This window comes from Erythrolamprus reginae, chromosome 1 (genome assembly GCF_031021105.1).
Source record: "Erythrolamprus reginae isolate rEryReg1 chromosome 1, rEryReg1.hap1, whole genome shotgun sequence".
Classification (NCBI taxonomy): domain Eukaryota; kingdom Metazoa; phylum Chordata; class Lepidosauria; order Squamata; family Dipsadidae; genus Erythrolamprus; species Erythrolamprus reginae.
This window is the reverse complement of record NC_091950.1, coordinates 255,023,073-255,040,119: the sequence shown is the minus strand read 5'-3', so window position 1 is coordinate 255,040,119 and position 17,047 is coordinate 255,023,073. Positions and strand designations below refer to the sequence as shown.

At 37.7% G+C, this 17,047-nt stretch overlaps 1 protein-coding gene across 1 annotated transcript in view; it reads right to left on the bottom strand.

Moving 5' to 3' along the window:
- Window positions 1–17,047, bottom strand: part of NBAS (NBAS subunit of NRZ tethering complex) — a 194,249-nt gene that overhangs the window by 49,367 nt on the left and 127,835 nt on the right. The window contains exons 41-43 of the mRNA XM_070732857.1: window positions 12,489–12,718; window positions 8,428–8,538; window positions 1,789–2,039 (exon numbers count right to left, since the gene is read on the bottom strand). Of these exons, the coding sequence (XP_070588958.1) occupies window positions 1,789–2,039; window positions 8,428–8,538; window positions 12,489–12,718 (592 nt within the window). The remainder of the gene's footprint in view (window positions 1–1,788; window positions 2,040–8,427; window positions 8,539–12,488; window positions 12,719–17,047) is intronic.

Genomic DNA, 17,047 nt, shown 5'->3' with positions numbered 1-17,047 from the left:
AGGGATCATAAGCCCGAAAAAGTGGTCGAAAATGAGCAAGCAAAACTACTGTGGGACTTCCGACTTCAAACTGACCGAATTCTGAAGCATAACACACCAGATTGTGGAGAAAAAGAAAGTATGGATCATCGATATCGCAATCCCAGGGGACAGCAGAATTGAGCAGAAGCAGCAGAGAAATTAGTGAAATATGAAGATCTAAAAATCGAGCTGCAACGACTCTGGCATAAGCCCGTGAAAGTGATCCCAGTGGTACTTGGCACGCTGGCCAAAGGATCTCAGCGGACATTTAAAAACCATCGGAATTGACAAAATCTCCATCTGTCAATTGCAAAAGGCCGCTTTACTGGGATCGGCAAACATAATTCGCCGCTACATCACGCAGTCCTAGGTGCTTGGGAAGCGCCCGACTGGTAATGAAATACGAAATCCAGCATAGTGATCTCGTTTGCTGTGTTGTATTGACATAATAATAATAATAATAATAATAATAATAATAATAATAATAATGATGATATTATGCAATGTTTTAAGAGAGAAACACCTAGGCAGAGAAAAGGAGGGAGGCACATCAAAGTCTCAAAGAGGAGACTCATTTAACTTCCCAACTCATGAGCTTTAAAATTGTTAGAGTAGGATAAAGAGATATAAATATGCCATTCTTCCTACTACTCCTAGATCAAAATTACACATGATGTCATTCTTACCAGCTATCAGTATGTTAAAAGGGCACCAAAAAGCATTTTCACCTGTACTAAAGTTTGTGTCTGAAACACCTCTGGATGGAGGAGTTTATCAATGGCATAGATGTGGGTGAATTCTGTTCTAATTAATCTCTCTTAAATGGCATATTCCTAGACAGGTTTATTTAGAAATAAATCCCGTGGGAGAATCCTGAATAAAAATGACCAGAGCTTCAGTCTATTTTTGTAACTTTTGGCTAGAACTTGGAGCAAGCACGGGAACAGGACCAAAACTTCATTAAAACTACTTCATGACATCAGTTGTGCACCATTCTTAGGTGTTGCCCATTTTTCCAGGGATAGCAATAGCACTTAGACTTATATACCGCTTCATGGTGCTTTTACAGAGAGGGTTTATAGGGTTTCCTGCTTAAGCAGGGGGTTGGACTAGAACAGGGGTAGGCAAAGTAAGCTCTTCTATGACATGTGGACTTCAACTCCCAGAATTCCTGAACTAGCAACATTGGCTCAGGATTTCTGGGAGATGAAGTCCACATGTCATAGAAGAGCCAACTTTGCCTACCCCTGGACTAGAAGATCTCCAAGGTCCCTTCAAACTCTGTTCTGTTATATTCTATTGTTATTCTATTCTATTCTTATATGAATCAACACTATTGCCATGAATGTAAGCCAATGACCCTCCCCCCATAGGAAGACCTAGACTGTTAAAAGAAATACAACAATCTTGTGCATTTCCCATTTTCCTCCATTATCTATTCTATCAAGGTAGTCAATCATCTCTCTCTCTCTCTCCCTCCCTGACAATGAATATCTGTGTCTGCGCTTATCTGCAAGAAGTCATCACTATAAAGCACAAGGCCATGACAAAAACATGCCTTTATATCAATTAGTAAGTATCAATCACCAGCCTATAAAAACATACTAATTACCCAATTAATTGATCTTCATATGCAGCTTTCTTTCTAATCACAGGCAGAAACAAGCAACTACACAGATTAAATTCATCAAGCAAGTGCTGAACTGCAGCCTAATCTTTAAAGGCATCCAGCTTTATTACGTAGTTCTGTATGTTAACAACTTGTACCTGGTGCAACCGCCTTGAATTTTTTCAATAGTCGTATGTGAGTTTCAAGTTTGATGGCATCTTTCACAAATTCAGAGCAAGCACAGTTCTCAAGAAGTGTGAAATAGTAGAGTAAGCGCTGGTGATCCTTTCCTTCAATGATAGGATATACATATTTGGTCATATGCTCATGAAAGGCTTTGGGAACAGTTTTCAGAGTCTCAAATAGGCCAAGACTTTTTGCCCGGTCTTCTATTTCAGCTGTGGACAAACTGCATGGAGAGCAAAGGAAAATGTATTAAATGAAACCACCAATTTTATCAATTTAAGTTTTGCTAAATACTGGATGATGTTATCAATATTAAGCATGAAAGGATTTTCAAAAAGAGAGCTCCTTTGGATTAAATCCTAAGCTATCATCTGCAAATAAATTGTCTAGCCACAATTATCCACAGTTATGAAAACTCAGCAACTTTTTGAAGGACATAATAAAAACATTCAAGTATTTAAATATGATGTTCGAATAATCAATTCTAGTTCAACTCCTACCCTCAAAACGTCGCTACAGAGCACTGCACACCAAGACACAAGAACAGTTTTTTTCCCGAACGCCATCACTCTACTAAACAAATAATTCCCTCAACACTGTCAGACTTTTTACTAAATCTGCACTTCTATTCTACTAGTTTTTCTCATCATTCCTATCATCCTTTTCCTCCCTCTTAGGATTGTATGACTGTAACTTGTTGCTTGTATCCTAAGATTTTTATTAATATTGTTTCTTCATTGCTTATTTGACCCCTATGACAGTCATTAAGTGTTGTACCACATGATTCTTGACAAATGTATCTTTTTCTTTTATGTATGCTGAGAGCATATGCACCAAGACAAATTCCTTATGTGTCCAATCACACTTGGCCAATAAAAATTCTATTCTATTCTAATAATTTAATAATTATAAACTTTTATTTGTAATTTAGAACAGTACAGTAGTCCCTCACCTATCGCTGGTGTTACGTTCCAGACCCGGCCGCGATAGGTGAAATCCGCGATGGGGAATTTATCGACTGATAGTACTTATTTAAGTATTTATATTGTAATTGTTTGGTAAGTTTTCATTGTTTTAAGTGTTTATAAACCCTTCCCACACAGTATTTATTTTAGATACAGTATTTAAATACAGTATTTACAATTTTAGATATTTTTTTTTGAAAAACCTGCCGATTGAGTTCGGCGGGCTGTTTAAATCTGCCAATCGACTTCCTCAGAAACCCGCGAACCAGCGAAGATCCGCGAATGATTTTTCTCATTAATATTTCTTGAAAACCCGCGATGAAGTGAAGCCGCAGTAGGTGAAGCGCGGTATAGTGAGGGACTACTGTAGTGCTACTTAGAAAAATAATAATAATAAAAAGAAACAATGAAAATAGCACAGGACAGCATCTATTAAATTTTTTGATTTTAAGCAACAGAAGGAAAGAAAGAAAGAAAATCTAAGTAGAAGTTCTTGCTTTGGTGAGTATTTTGTCCAAATGAATCAAAATTGTGTGCTTTTTTTTAATAACACTGAAGTTTAATGTTTAGAATAGAATAAAGTATCAGAGTTGGAAGGGACATTGGAGGTCTTCTAGTCCAACCCTCTACCATTTCAGACAGGTAGCTATGGCGTCTCTTCTTAAAAGCCCCCAAGTAATGGAGCACCCATACCTTTTGAAGGTAAGCTGTTTCACTGATTAATCGTTCTCACTGTCAGAAATTTATCCTTAGTAGTAGGTTGAATTAATTTCCATCCATTGTTTCTTGTCTTGCCTTCATGTGCTTTGGAAAATAAGCTGATTCCCTCCTCTCTGTGGCAACCCTTCAAATATTGGAACCCTTCAATTATGTCACCCCTACTCCTTCTTTTCACTAGACTAGCCATAACCAATTCCTGCAACCATTTTTCATATGTTTTAGTCTCAAGTCCCCTAATAATCTTTGAGGCTCTTCACTGCACTTTTTCCAAAGTCTCAACATTTTTTAATAATGTGACCAAAGCTGAATGCAATATTCCAGATGTGGTCTTACTAAGGTTTTTTTTAAAGAGGTACTAGTACTTCACTTGATTTTGATTCAGTACACTGAATATTCAATATTGCTTTCCTTTGCTTCTACCCTAATTCATTTAGGCTTCTACTTGTACTTCTAAGAGGTACCATCTGTTTCCAATCACAATCTGCTTCCATGCCTCATATCCCTCTGTTCAAAGGTGAATCAGTTAAGTATTTATCCTAGGTCCATGTTATTAGAAGACTTTCTTATATTGATATAAAATTTGTTCAACATTCAGCAGGCTTCTCTTTATCTAAACTGGGTGGTTGCTTAGCAACATGTACATGTTGCTGTAGCTAAAATTCTCCTGGAATCATATGAAACAATATAGGACCTATGTATTAACTAATGATTTTCTAAAGATACTGAAAATGAAGTACTTAAGTCAATTGGCCTGTAATGGTACTTTGTACCATTGCAAAGGTAACTTACATATCAGTAGAAAGAAGAAAGAGGCAAGGATGGATAAACATAGGCCTACTAACCTATAGTTTGCCAACAATTCTGAAAATTACTTTTATCCCATCATTTTGATGACCAACTGTATGAATGGTGTGCATATGATTATGATTGTTTTTTTTTAATCTCAACATTTTTATGGGTCTTAGATTATGTTTTAGTCTCAGATAATGTTCAACTTTTTTTTAATTGTTTTGTATCTATTTATATTTGTATTTATATTATTATTGTAAGCCGCCATGAGTCCTTCAGGATTGGGGGGCATAGAAGTCAAATAAGTAAGTAAGTAAGTAAGTAAGTAAGTAAGTAAGTAAGTAAGTAAGTAAGTAAGTAAGTAAGTAAGCAAGCAAGCAAGCAAGCAAACAAACAAACAAACAAACAAACAATTTTTCCCGTATTCAACTCAAAATGGCAAACATGCTAATAGCCCTTCCTTAATTGGATTCTCATCTCACACTAAGGCAATTTTTACAAGCTATATGCCTAAATTGATAAATTGTTAACTAAGCCATATTGTAACTAAATTTTCAGGTGTAATTTTTAAAAAAAATCATTTCAAGAGAACGAAAAAAGGTTCTGAACAATGTGCCAGAAAAAAAAACACATCAGAAAACTCAAGAAAAGGTTAAGCAAATTTCTGTTCTCTACATGTCTTAGACCAGTGATGGTGAACCTATGGCACTGGTTCCACGGGTGGCACACGGAGCCATATCTGCTGGCACACGAGCCATTGCCCTAGCTCAGCTCCATCATGCATGTGTGTGCCAGCCAGCTGATTTTTGGCTCACACAGAGCCTCTGGGAGGGTGTTTTTGGCTTCCAGAGAACCTCCGGGGGATGGGGGAAGGTGTTTTTATCCTTTCCCGGCTCCAAGGAAGCCTTTGAAGCCTGGGGAGGGCGAAACATGAGCCTACTGGGCCCATCAGAAGTTGAGAAGATGTTTTCGCCCTCCCCAGGCATTGAAATTATGGAAGTGGGCACTCATGCATGTGCAATAGCACCCACCCACATTCTTTCGGCACCCGAGGGAAAAAAGGTTCGCCATCACTGTCTTAGACCAAATGGTCACTGACTCATTACATGACAAAGCTTGAGAACTGAAGCAATGCATCATGAAATCAGTTCATTCTTTTTGAATAACCCTGTATAATTCCCCATTGCATTTTGGGTGCTTAATAACCAGCCTGTAGTTCTGACTATTATGCCAATCCGCAGTCATTTAACTGAAATTAAGGAAGATTTTTTGCTGGAAACCAATGTTTACTTCCATTTCTGGGGGGGGGGAGGGGGGGAATTACCCATTGGGTAAAATGGGTTCACTTAACGACCAAGCAAAAAAGTTGTAAAATTGGGCATGGTCACATAGCGACCCAGTTATCAATTGGCACAACATATAACCATAATTCTAGGCTGAGTTACAGTGGTAAGTCCAGGACTACCTGCATTAAACAATAAGAAAAAAATGCATATACAATGCATTATGTATTTCTATATATGACAAATGGTTGTCTTGACTATTCAAAAGCAATTCATCTGACTGTCTTCGTTTCTTGCAGATGTACTTGTATATTTTAAATTGCTTCGTGGCCCAAGAAGGTCCTGCTATGGTTGCAGATAATGGGTAAATGTCTAGATATTCTCTCATAGAGTTCTATAATACAAAGCAGCATTCTTGCTTTTTTTTAAAGTGATGGCAAGTTATTGAGGTCCTAAGGCAGTAAATATCCCCAAACCATTACACTTCCATATCCATATGAATATGAGAGTCTTAAAGTAGAAAGTGGTGTTTGGTTTTGATAACGCCAAAATAGACCTAATAACAGCAATGGAGCTTGAAAATTTCCAAATTTGTCCAGAGAGATCTGGGTGTTCAGCTACATGTTCCTTTTGGCAAACTTAATGTCAGCATCAATCTTCTGCTTAGTCTTCTATCTTCTGTCTTGTAACTATCTTATCAATCTCACTTTTACCACACTTTTCTGATGATGGACTCAGGGCAGAGAGGCCCATAGATCACTGGATATTATTTTGAGGCTTTTTATGATTTTCTGGATAATTGTATACTCTGCTCTTGAGTTATTTTGTCAAGTTTCTGACTGTGGAATTATAAAGCCCCAGAGCTTTAAAAATGGATCTGGAAACTTCTCCGGACTGATAAACACATTTTTAAAATAAAAGTTGGAGGTCTTCAGACATTTATTTTATGTGGTTACGCTGTGTCTCATAAGAACTGCAATGAAACCAGACAAAGTTTGTGAAATTTATATAGGATACATTACACTTAAATGATTAATAAAATATTCATACAAGTGGCCCTAGCACACTGAAATTGCATGCTGGGTTATTTTGTTTATGAAAAAACTGGAGAATAGTATTCAGATACTATTTATTCAGACTTCCTTTGACACAAGCCACATGAAACTTGAATATGCAAACATTCAGAAATCTCAAAAGGAGTTGAATATTTCCACACAAAACCATAGGCCAGGGGTTCCCAACCTTTTGAATCTCAGGGACCACTCCATTCATAATTTTAAATCCCATGGATCACTAATATGGAACTAGAGCGTCACTTGCTGAAGCGCCTGGAATCCCCGTGATGGGATGGGGTCCTTCAGGCATTCTCTCCCCCTCTCTCTTTCTCTCCCCCTGTCTTTCTCTCTCCCACATTTGTCTCTCTCTCTCCTCCCCTCTCTCCCTCATTTCTCTCCCCTCATTCTCTCTTGGTCTCTCTCTCTCATCTTTCCCTCCCTATCTCTTTCTCTGCCCATTCTTTCTCTCATCTCTCTCCCTCCTCTCTCTCTTATCTCTTTCACCCCTCTATGTCTCCCTCTCTCTAATCCCCTTCTCTCTCTGACATCTCTCTCTCTCTCCCTCTCCTCCCACTTTCTCTCTCCCTCCTCTACCTCTCTATCTCTCCCCTCCACACTCTCTGACATCTCTCTCTCTCCTCTTTCCCTTTTCCTTTCTCTCTCCTCCCTTCCTCTCATTTCTCCTTCCCTTCTTTCTTTCCCCCCTTTTCTCTTTCTCTCATCTCTCCCTCTCTGACTCTCTCTCTCTTTCTCCCCTCTCTCTTTCTCTGTCTGTCTGTCTCTCTCTCATTCTGATTTTCCAGTACACTCTGGGTCTCGTGGGCACTCCTTCGGCCATTATTGGTCCTGGACGCTTCACTCTCACTCTGGAATTTGGAGAAAATCTCCATCCCCTCCCTTTCTCAGTCCAGGCGAGGAGTTACTGTGAGGTGAGTGCCAGACAGTGGTGGATTCAGCCAACAGGAAGCCACAGCAGGAGGAAGAATGAGTCACAGGTTGCCGACACCCGGTGCTTCAGCCCACCTGCACCACCACCCCTTGTACCATTACCTTGTTTCTGCCGGCGAGGACAGCACTGAAAAGTTACAAGTTCATGTAACTCCCGCTACAGCGGAGATTTCCAACCCCACCATGAGTTGCCTGGCTGTTCCCATATTACAGAGCTCTAATCACAGGCCTGGCCATTAGTCATCCTGGAGCACAGTTTGCCTAGTTCTAGAACCTCATTACAGTGGTCCCTCGATTTTCGCGGGTTCGAACTTCGCGAAACGGCTATACCACGGTTTTTCAAAAATATTAATTAAAAAATACTTTGCTGTTTTTTCCCCCTATACCATGGTTTTTCCCGTCCAATGACGTCATACGTCATGGCCAAACTTTCGTCCGCCTTTAATAAATATTTTTTTAAATAAACTTTAATAAATAAACATGGTGAGTAATAATCTAAATGGTTGCTAAGGGAATGAGAAATTACAGTTTAGGGGTTTAAAGTGTTAAGGGAAGGCCTGTGATACTGTTCATAGCCAAAAATAGTGTATTTACTTCCGCATCTCTACTTCGCGGAAATTCAACTTTCACGGGCAGTCTCGGAACGCATCCCCCGCGAAAATCGAGGGAACACTGTATATGTAATTAGCATTAAGTCCTTCAATATATTATACAGCTTTTTGTAGCATCTATTTATTTATTAGATTTCTATGCTGTTCTCGATACGTATTAAAAACCACCTTCTGGATACTTGCCACCTTCTGGATACTTGCCTTTAAAATAAATGAAACAGATTGAGCTTCTATACTTACCCGCTGTCGCTGAAGAGAAATTCCAAGTGTGTCATATGAACTTCCCAGAATGGGACATTATAACGCTGAGCCAAGGACAGAGCTATACTGTACACATTTTCTTTAAGTGTTCTGGTTACCCATGTGGGAAAAAAGTTTAATAGCTATTAAGTAAAAAATTATCAATTGGAAAAATGCTTAACTAGAACACAGATCTAAGCCAGGGTATTTCAAATTATTCATGGTTCCATGGCAGTCCCACTCCACGTTCCACAAAGTTAACTTGAAAACAAGTTAACAAACAAAGTTAACTTTCAAAAGGTTGAAAACATTTTTCCACTGCTTGAGCATTGTCCCATGTTCAAAGGTTTCAGGATCCTTATGCTGCAGGAATCCCAGCGACCGATTAGGTCCCACAGAGTCGGCCTTCTCCGGGTCCCGTCAACTAAACAATGTCGTTTGGCGGGCCCCAGGGGAAGAGCCTTCTCTGTGGCGGCCCCGACTCTCTGGAACCAGCTCCCCCCAGAGATTAGAACTGCCCCTACCCTCTTGCCTTTCATAAACTCCTCAAAACCCACCTTTGTCATCAGGCATGGGGGAATTGAGATATCTCCCCTGGGCCTATATAATTTATGTATGGTATGTTTGTAGGTATGTCTGCTTAAAAATGGGGTTTTCTTAACTACTTTAAATTTTAAATTGTAAATTATTAATTTGTTATGAATTGTTTTATTATGTTGTGAGCCGCCCAAGTCTACGGAAAAGGGCGGCATACAAATCTAATAAACAAATAAATAAATAAATCCTGTGGCCTGGAAAGGTTGGAACATCCTGCTGCAATCAAATTCTTCAGAAACTAAACTTTCATCCCCTTTTATTTTTCCCTAAAAAATATAATAAACCATATCACTCGAGTGAAAAGGAGTACACTCTAAAGTCTGGTTTTTCAAAAAAATAAAAAAAGATGAAGGTATTATTCACATTTCAGTAATTTCTTTATTAATGTGGAATCAGCAGAGGACACAGTTTGGGTCCCAAGAACATTATTTATGTATTTGAAGTCAAGCAAAAAGGCTTTCATTAGATATAAAACTTCTCAAGCTGCGGTGTGCATTACTAGTAAGGATTACTGAGTCTCCCACTCTCTTGGGTAGAAACCAATATTTTATATTCACATCCTTATCTTGTTCTTGATTTTGACAGAAAAAAAAAAAAAGCTGAGGAATATAAAAATATATATAAAATTTGACAAAGACTCTGAAAAGGCAATCCAACTGTAAATTTATTTGGGCAAGTTGAATATCATACAGAGGCATATATAACTTGTAGCAAAGCATTTGGGGAATTACTATGAGGTCCAAGAGCTGCATATTTTGCTAATGAAAGTTGAAACCAAGGAAGGTCTTTTATGAACGGTGAATTTACATTCTCACAAGTATCTGTAAGTATGGACCAGCAGGATCAATCCACATTCCTTTGAAGGCAATGTGAAGGTTCCTTGATGTGCTCTTGATACCGTACTTAGAGACAAGTAAGATAAATAATTTCGTAAGGTTCATACTCAAGGACCTTTTATTATCAAGTCTCAGAAACATCAGTCAGAGATTCAATCAAAGCAGCTGCATTTCTCTATCTCTCCAATCTTTCGGTTGCAATGGCAATTGGGACCAAAATTTCCATTACTAAGAGATGCAAATACAAAATGCAATATCACATGTGTATATTGCATAACAACAGCAATCCCAGAAGTCCAGATTGCTATTATAACTTCAGGACTTTGTAGGGTCATTAAGCAGGAGGCAGTAGCCCCAGACAAGGAGCATGGGAACTACACAAGTGCCATGGTTCGATGGGAGGGTACTATAGGCAGGTGCTTCTGACCATAGGCAAGCTGCTAGGGGTCACAGGTGGAAACCTCTGAATTAGGGCAGGCACTTTTGATCATGGACAAGCCAACAGGGGCTGTCAGTATGGTTGCCACAAAGTCTTCCTAACATATGGTTTGGTAATTTATTTATTTATTGGATTTGTATGCCCCCTCTCTCCGTAGACTCGGGGCGGCTAACAACAATAATAAAAAACAGCATGTAAATCCAATACTAAAACAACTAAAAAACCCTTATTATAAAACCAAACATACATACAAATAAACATACCATGCATAAATTGTAAAGGCCTAGAGGGAAAGAATATCTCAGTCCCCCCATGCCTGATGACAGAGGTGGGTTTTAAAGAGCTTACGAAAGGCGAGGAGGGTGGGGGCAATTCTAATCTCCGGGGGGACTTGGTTCCAGAGGGCTGGGGCCGCCACAGAGAAGGCTCTTCCCCTGGGCCCCGCCAAACGACATTGTTTAGTTGACGGGACCCGGAGAAGGCCCACTCTGTGGGACCTAACTGGTCGCTGGGATTTGTGTTTTAATCTACTTTAACTAGTGAAAGTGATACAATGAAAAGCAAAATATATGTGGAAATAATGAACACCATGTCACTTATGGTTATCCTGTGGTGATGATCTGCATGGCACGTGCTTAGAGATGATACATTAAGCATTCACAGGATTGTTCATGTTCAGGATTTAATATAACAGCGAACTTAAGTACAGTGAACCTTTTCCTAATATAGGCAACCTTCTCCTGATCCTCATCATAAATAAAATATTCATTCAACCGTAAATAAAAGGAATAAATAGGGAAAAAAATACCAATACATTTATTTATTATTTAGTTATTTGATTTTATTAGATTTATGGCATCTTTCCTCGTGCCCATATTTTTAGACTGGAGTCCTCTCCTTTGTAAAATGTGGTGTGCATTGCATTAATAATACATGTTTTATTACACATTTAAAAAAACACTATATAATTCAACATTTTTAAAATGAAAATAAACAAATCTGCAATAATAGTACAGTGGTACCTCTACTTACGAACTTAATTTGTTCCGTGACCAGGTTCTTAAGTAGAAAAGTTAGAAGCAATTTTTCCCATAGGAATCAATGTAAAAGCAAACAATGTGTGCGATTGGGGAAACCACAGGGAGGGTGGAGGCCCTGTTTCCTCCCAGAAGATTCCTAGAGAGGCCCCACCGAGGTTTCTCCCGGCCTTTTCCGATTACAGTTTTGGAGGCTCGGGTTTGTAAGTAGAAAATGGTTCTTGAGAAGAGGCAAAAAAATCTTGAGCACCCGGTTATTATCTAAAAATGTTCGTAAGTAGAGGAGTTCTTAGGTAGAGGTACCCCTGTATCAGTAATATTACTTTTATTGTTGCAAGAAGCATTCTCTAGATGCTGGCAATTAGATAATGCCCTCATGCAGGCCCTAGAAAGAGAGCCTATTTTGACATGGAACTCACCCTTTAGATCTCTGGAGATCAAATTGACCCTGATCCTACTGCCTTTCTGTAAGATCTTAAGGACTTGGTTTTACCAGTGGCTTTGGGGAACCAGGAATGCGCCATGATGGTGCAATGGTTAAAATGCAGTATTACAAGCTAATTCCGCTCACTGCCAGGGGTTCGATTCTCACTGGCTCAAGGTTGACTCAGCCTGCCATCCTTCCAAGGTGGGTAAAATGAGACCCGGATTGTTGGGGCAATATGCTGGCTCTGTTAAAAAGTGCTATTGCTAACATGTTGTAAGCTGTCCTGAGTCTAAGGAGAAGGGCGGCATTAAAAAATTGAATTAATGAATGAATATTTATTTATTAAATTTGTATGCCGCCCCTCTCCGTAGACTCCGTAGATAAATAAATAAATAAAGCCTAAGTGCTATTGCTATTAAATGAAACTTGTACAATGGCTTTGCTGGTTGTTATTAGCCGTTCTTGGTATACCTTAGCTAATGACTGGGTTGTTACATGGCTTTTTATACTATTTCATACAAGCTACTGTATTTTTTTTCATATAATTTAAATTGCTCTGAGACACCCAGAGTCATGGATTTGAGATGGGTAGCTATATAAATTGAAATAATAAATAAGTAATAATAATGCAATCATCTCTTGGTTAAGTGCAGTTGAAAATATAGACTCTGCTCTGCATTTTACATATGACAGATTAAAAGATATACAAAGTAGACACCACTTACTCTGCCAAACCTAATATGGTTTCCCTCTTGTATTGACCATCTGCTGTAAACCTTTGGACATCCACTCCTTTGCCAAGCCCTTGAAGAATTTGAGCCTGGGTGAAATCCAAGAGTCGTTCATTATAGTACTGAAGATGTTTAATCAGAATTGCTATTTCTTCTGGCCAGTCCGCATAGCTGGAGTTGGTAACATGCTTTGTGACCATCTGAATTAAATCTTTGGGGTCAGCCTGTAGAATTAATTTACAACACACTGAGATTTACATTTGTCCAATTGATCATGTTATGATGACATTTTTAATTGTCTTCAAAATATGGGGGCACATCAGAGGCAGGGCAGAGAAAACATCTTACCCTCATATCTTTTAATAATTTACAAACAAAAGCCAGAAAATAAGCAAGCAAAAATAATAATAATCCTTATCTCAACACCCACCTTACTTTCTCAAATTTTGCAGATGCCCCACTAGCAAACTTTTGTCCCATATGTATTTCTTAAATTACAATTAATTACAAAATTGACATGGAAGAAATGCATTCTTTTTTAAGTTGAGCACTCCAACTCTGAAAAGTTGTTATAGTACCAAATCCTTAAACATATTTATTTAAAATGTAAGAGTTCTGGTACCCTCAGAACTGACGAAAAAGCTTGAATATTTCTTTCAATCTTCCCAGGAAATAAAAGTGATCAGTGAGTTCTTTTTCTTTTTAAAAATCAAAATATAGAAGTTCCTTTCAAACTTCCACTTTGTTTTGTTTTAAATTAGGCAGCTTTATCTCTTTGTAAGGAACTACTCCATGTACAATTTTGTTCAATTTTTCAAGGATAAGTAAAATTTATTTGTTTTTGCTAATTTCCAAGTCTCTTATTTTCAAATAAAATTTAGACTTTACTTCTGGATGGATCTGAAATGAGCTTAACCCCCATGTTCTGTTCGAAAAAACTTCGTAATGTTATGTTCGGGTCACATACGACCCGGACCGAAAACTCTTCATTTGAAGTGCTTATGTTTGGTCAATTTGAAAACTTTTTTCACTTGGAAAGTAGTCTGAACATTTCTGCACACAATGATATGAAAATTGAAATGAAAGAAGTAAATCTTATTGGTTTATTTTGCGGATATATTGCATGCCCGCCCCCCCCGTTTTTGTGAATTTTTTTTCAATTTATGGATAGTTTTGCTTGCAAAATCCATTCTATTTTACTAAAGTTGGTGTGGGATTGGTAGCTTGAACATTTCTGAACATAATGATATGAAAATTGAACTGGAAAAATTGATGCATATTGGTTTATTTTGCACATAAATGGGCCCCCATGCTTATACTCAAATAGGCTTATACTCGAGTAGGCTTATACTCGAGTACAAGACAATATGGTTTTATATTCAAAAATAAACCAATAAGAATCATTTTTTTTCAGTTCATTTCTATTTTTCTTATGTTCAGGATTGTTTCAAAAGGATATTCCAAATATTTCTAGCCAAATATGTATAAAAAGTGACAATAATGGCACACAGCAAGGCCGAGGGGGGGGGGGTGGCCCTTTTGTGGCAAAAATAAACCAATAAGAACCATTTTTTCCAGTTCATTTATATTTTTCTTATATTCAGAAATGTTCAATTTAGTATATCAAACCTTTTGGGGGAAAATTCCTTAGGGATTTGTAGCCCTAAAAAATAGAAATTGACACGAAATTCAGAAAGGATGGGGGGAGGGGCTTTTTGATCAAAATAAAAATATAAGTCTCAATTTTTCCAGTTCAATTTTCATATCATTATGTTCATAAATGTTCAAACTAGTTTTCCAGTTGAAAAAGTTTTCAAAAAGATCAAATTCAAGTACCTAAAAAAATTCTTTTTGGTCCGGTCACATACGAACAGAAACAGACTCGAAGTGATGATTTTTTTTTTGCCCAGAAAACAATTAGCCACCACCCCAAAAATATTTTTTGATGATCAGCATTGTTAAATTGAGTAAATGAATGCCTAAGATTTTTAAGAATATTTCGGATTTGGAGCATAAAAAAATAAAAAGTGAAAATGGTTGCAAGCAGCCGAGGGGGGGGGCCTTATTTCTGATGTTAAAAAACCAATAAGAATCATTTTTTTCAGTTCCTTTATATTTTTCTTATATTCAGAAATGTTCAAGCTACCAATCCTACAGCAACTTTAGTAAAATAGAATGGATTTTGCAAGCAAAACTATCCATAAATTGAAAAAAAATCACAAAAATGGGGGGGGGGCGTGCATTATATCAGCAAAATAAACCAATAAGATTTACTTTTTTCATTTCAATTTTCATATCATTGTGTGCAGAAATGTTCAGACTACTTTCCAAGTGAATAAAGTTTTCAAATTGACCAAACATAAGCACTTCAAATGAAGTGTTTTCGGTCCGGGTCGTATGTGACCCGAACATAACATTAGGAAGTTTTTTTGCCCAGCAAAAACTAAGCCCCCCACCCCCCCAAAAAAATTCTCATAGAGAGAACCCCTGAAATGATGAAAAGTCATGAAATTTCAAGTTTCAGATATGCAGGGAAAATGTTTTACCGGGGACTCAAACTTGGTTTCGGGTCACATAGGACCCGAACAGAACAAATTGTAGTTCAAATTAAATATCAGTGCAAATACCTAATTAAAAACTCCTGCATTTTACAATATTGATTTATATAACTTTGACTTTACCACTTTTATAGTGAGCGCAAGATCCACCATTTACTTAGTTCCATCAAGTACTAAGATATATTATAAGATTTCACTACATCCCATTCTATTTTTATAAAATATTACTGCTGGCTCTTCACAGTAACCTGATAAAGGTTTCTTTTAAGTTATCAATAACTAAAACTAACATTTACTTGTTTGATACCATATAAGTGCATTCCATATAAGTGCATTCCAGAAAATGTGTTCTAATTATATTGGAATTTTAAAAGCTTATCAATCTACAAAATATGACCATTTCACCTACACCTGCCAATTTTTGAAGTTGAAGATTTAGACAGGCTGACAATGAATACATGTTTTAATGCACAGGTCTCTTTCTTCTCAATTGATATAAAGTAGGGTGAGTTGCTGCATCCTTCACTTTAACTATAGTATTTTTTCTCAAAATCCCTCTTAAGAACCACCACTTCAAAAGTTTTGAATTTGACAGACTATTTTTAGAACAGTCCTACATATCAGCATTATTGTAGCAATTGCCAGGACTGTACCCATATAAAAAAAAGTATAATTCTCACTCTTTTTTCAAAATCCGGCTCTTTACATGAACTAAGTTGGGTTTCTTTACTTTTCCTCTTTTTAAATCACACCAAGACAGATAATACAAATGGAAGGATTCTGAAAAGTAAGCAAGTGAACCACTTGGAATATATATAGTTGTTCTGCCGGCGTGTTTCAACTGCCCGTAATTACAGGGTAATTAGTTCAGGAAGACACACACCACACGATAAAAGGAAAACCCAAAAGTTTTTATAAACAGAAAAACAGAACAGCTCCCTTTTTAAATGTCAAAGGGATTTTCTGGTACACACAAGGCACAGGTTAAATGCAATCCAATTGCTCACCCAATAACTGGGAAATTGAGTCCAATTCTAAAGTCCAGAGAGTCCACACACAATCTTGAACAGCACACAAACCACGATCTTGACGAAACAATGAATCAGATAAACTGCCACAAGGCTAAACCAGCATGCTGTTCTTTTTATCTGTAGCACTAATTACCGCAGCCCCACCCAACCACAGGTGGCCTCATTTTCTCTTGTAATAATCCTTCAGTTGTTGTCTCCTATGCATCACTCTACGCATGCGTGGCTGTGTCATTAATTCTTGTTCAGAATCCAAGGATGATACAGATGATTGATCTCCTCCCGGGCTGTCTGACAAACTCCCCTCTTCCCTGTCACTCACACTTCCTTGGTCAGAGGAGGCTTCGTCCGCAGGTTCCATCGGGAGCAAAACAGGCCTGCGGCATGTGGATGCTTCCCCCACATCTACCTGCACATTCCTTGGGGCAGGAGCTGGGCCAGAGCTAACCACAACATATAGTATATCCACATGTTAGTTTTACCTCATTTAGTACTCTCTGAGTCTGAATAAGCTAAAATGACTGCTTTTAGAATTAAAGTCTGACCATGCTGCCCAGCAATTCTGAAAGTTTTAATGTCAGCACCTTGTGGAAAATTGGATAGCAATATTTTTGGAATGTATCGCTCTCATACTCAGAAACGACTGATACTCTTAGATATATTCATTTCTAAACATTGTTTCCTGAAAAAGTGAACTCCAGAGCTGACTATATATTGTACTGCTTACATCTTACATCTGCAAAATAAAGAACTTATCTGACAATAATGTACAATAACTTCCTGAATATGGGTTTTAAGCATATGGAAAATCCAGATTTGTAATCATGCCCAGCCTGAAGTCTAATGATGATCTATTTTGGGAAAACTACACTGGGGAGTTTGTTCTTCTACAGGATTCAAGTTAAAAGGCCAATATTTAAGTTGGCTAAGATAAGTAGATTACTCCTGATTTTGATTTAACATGGAT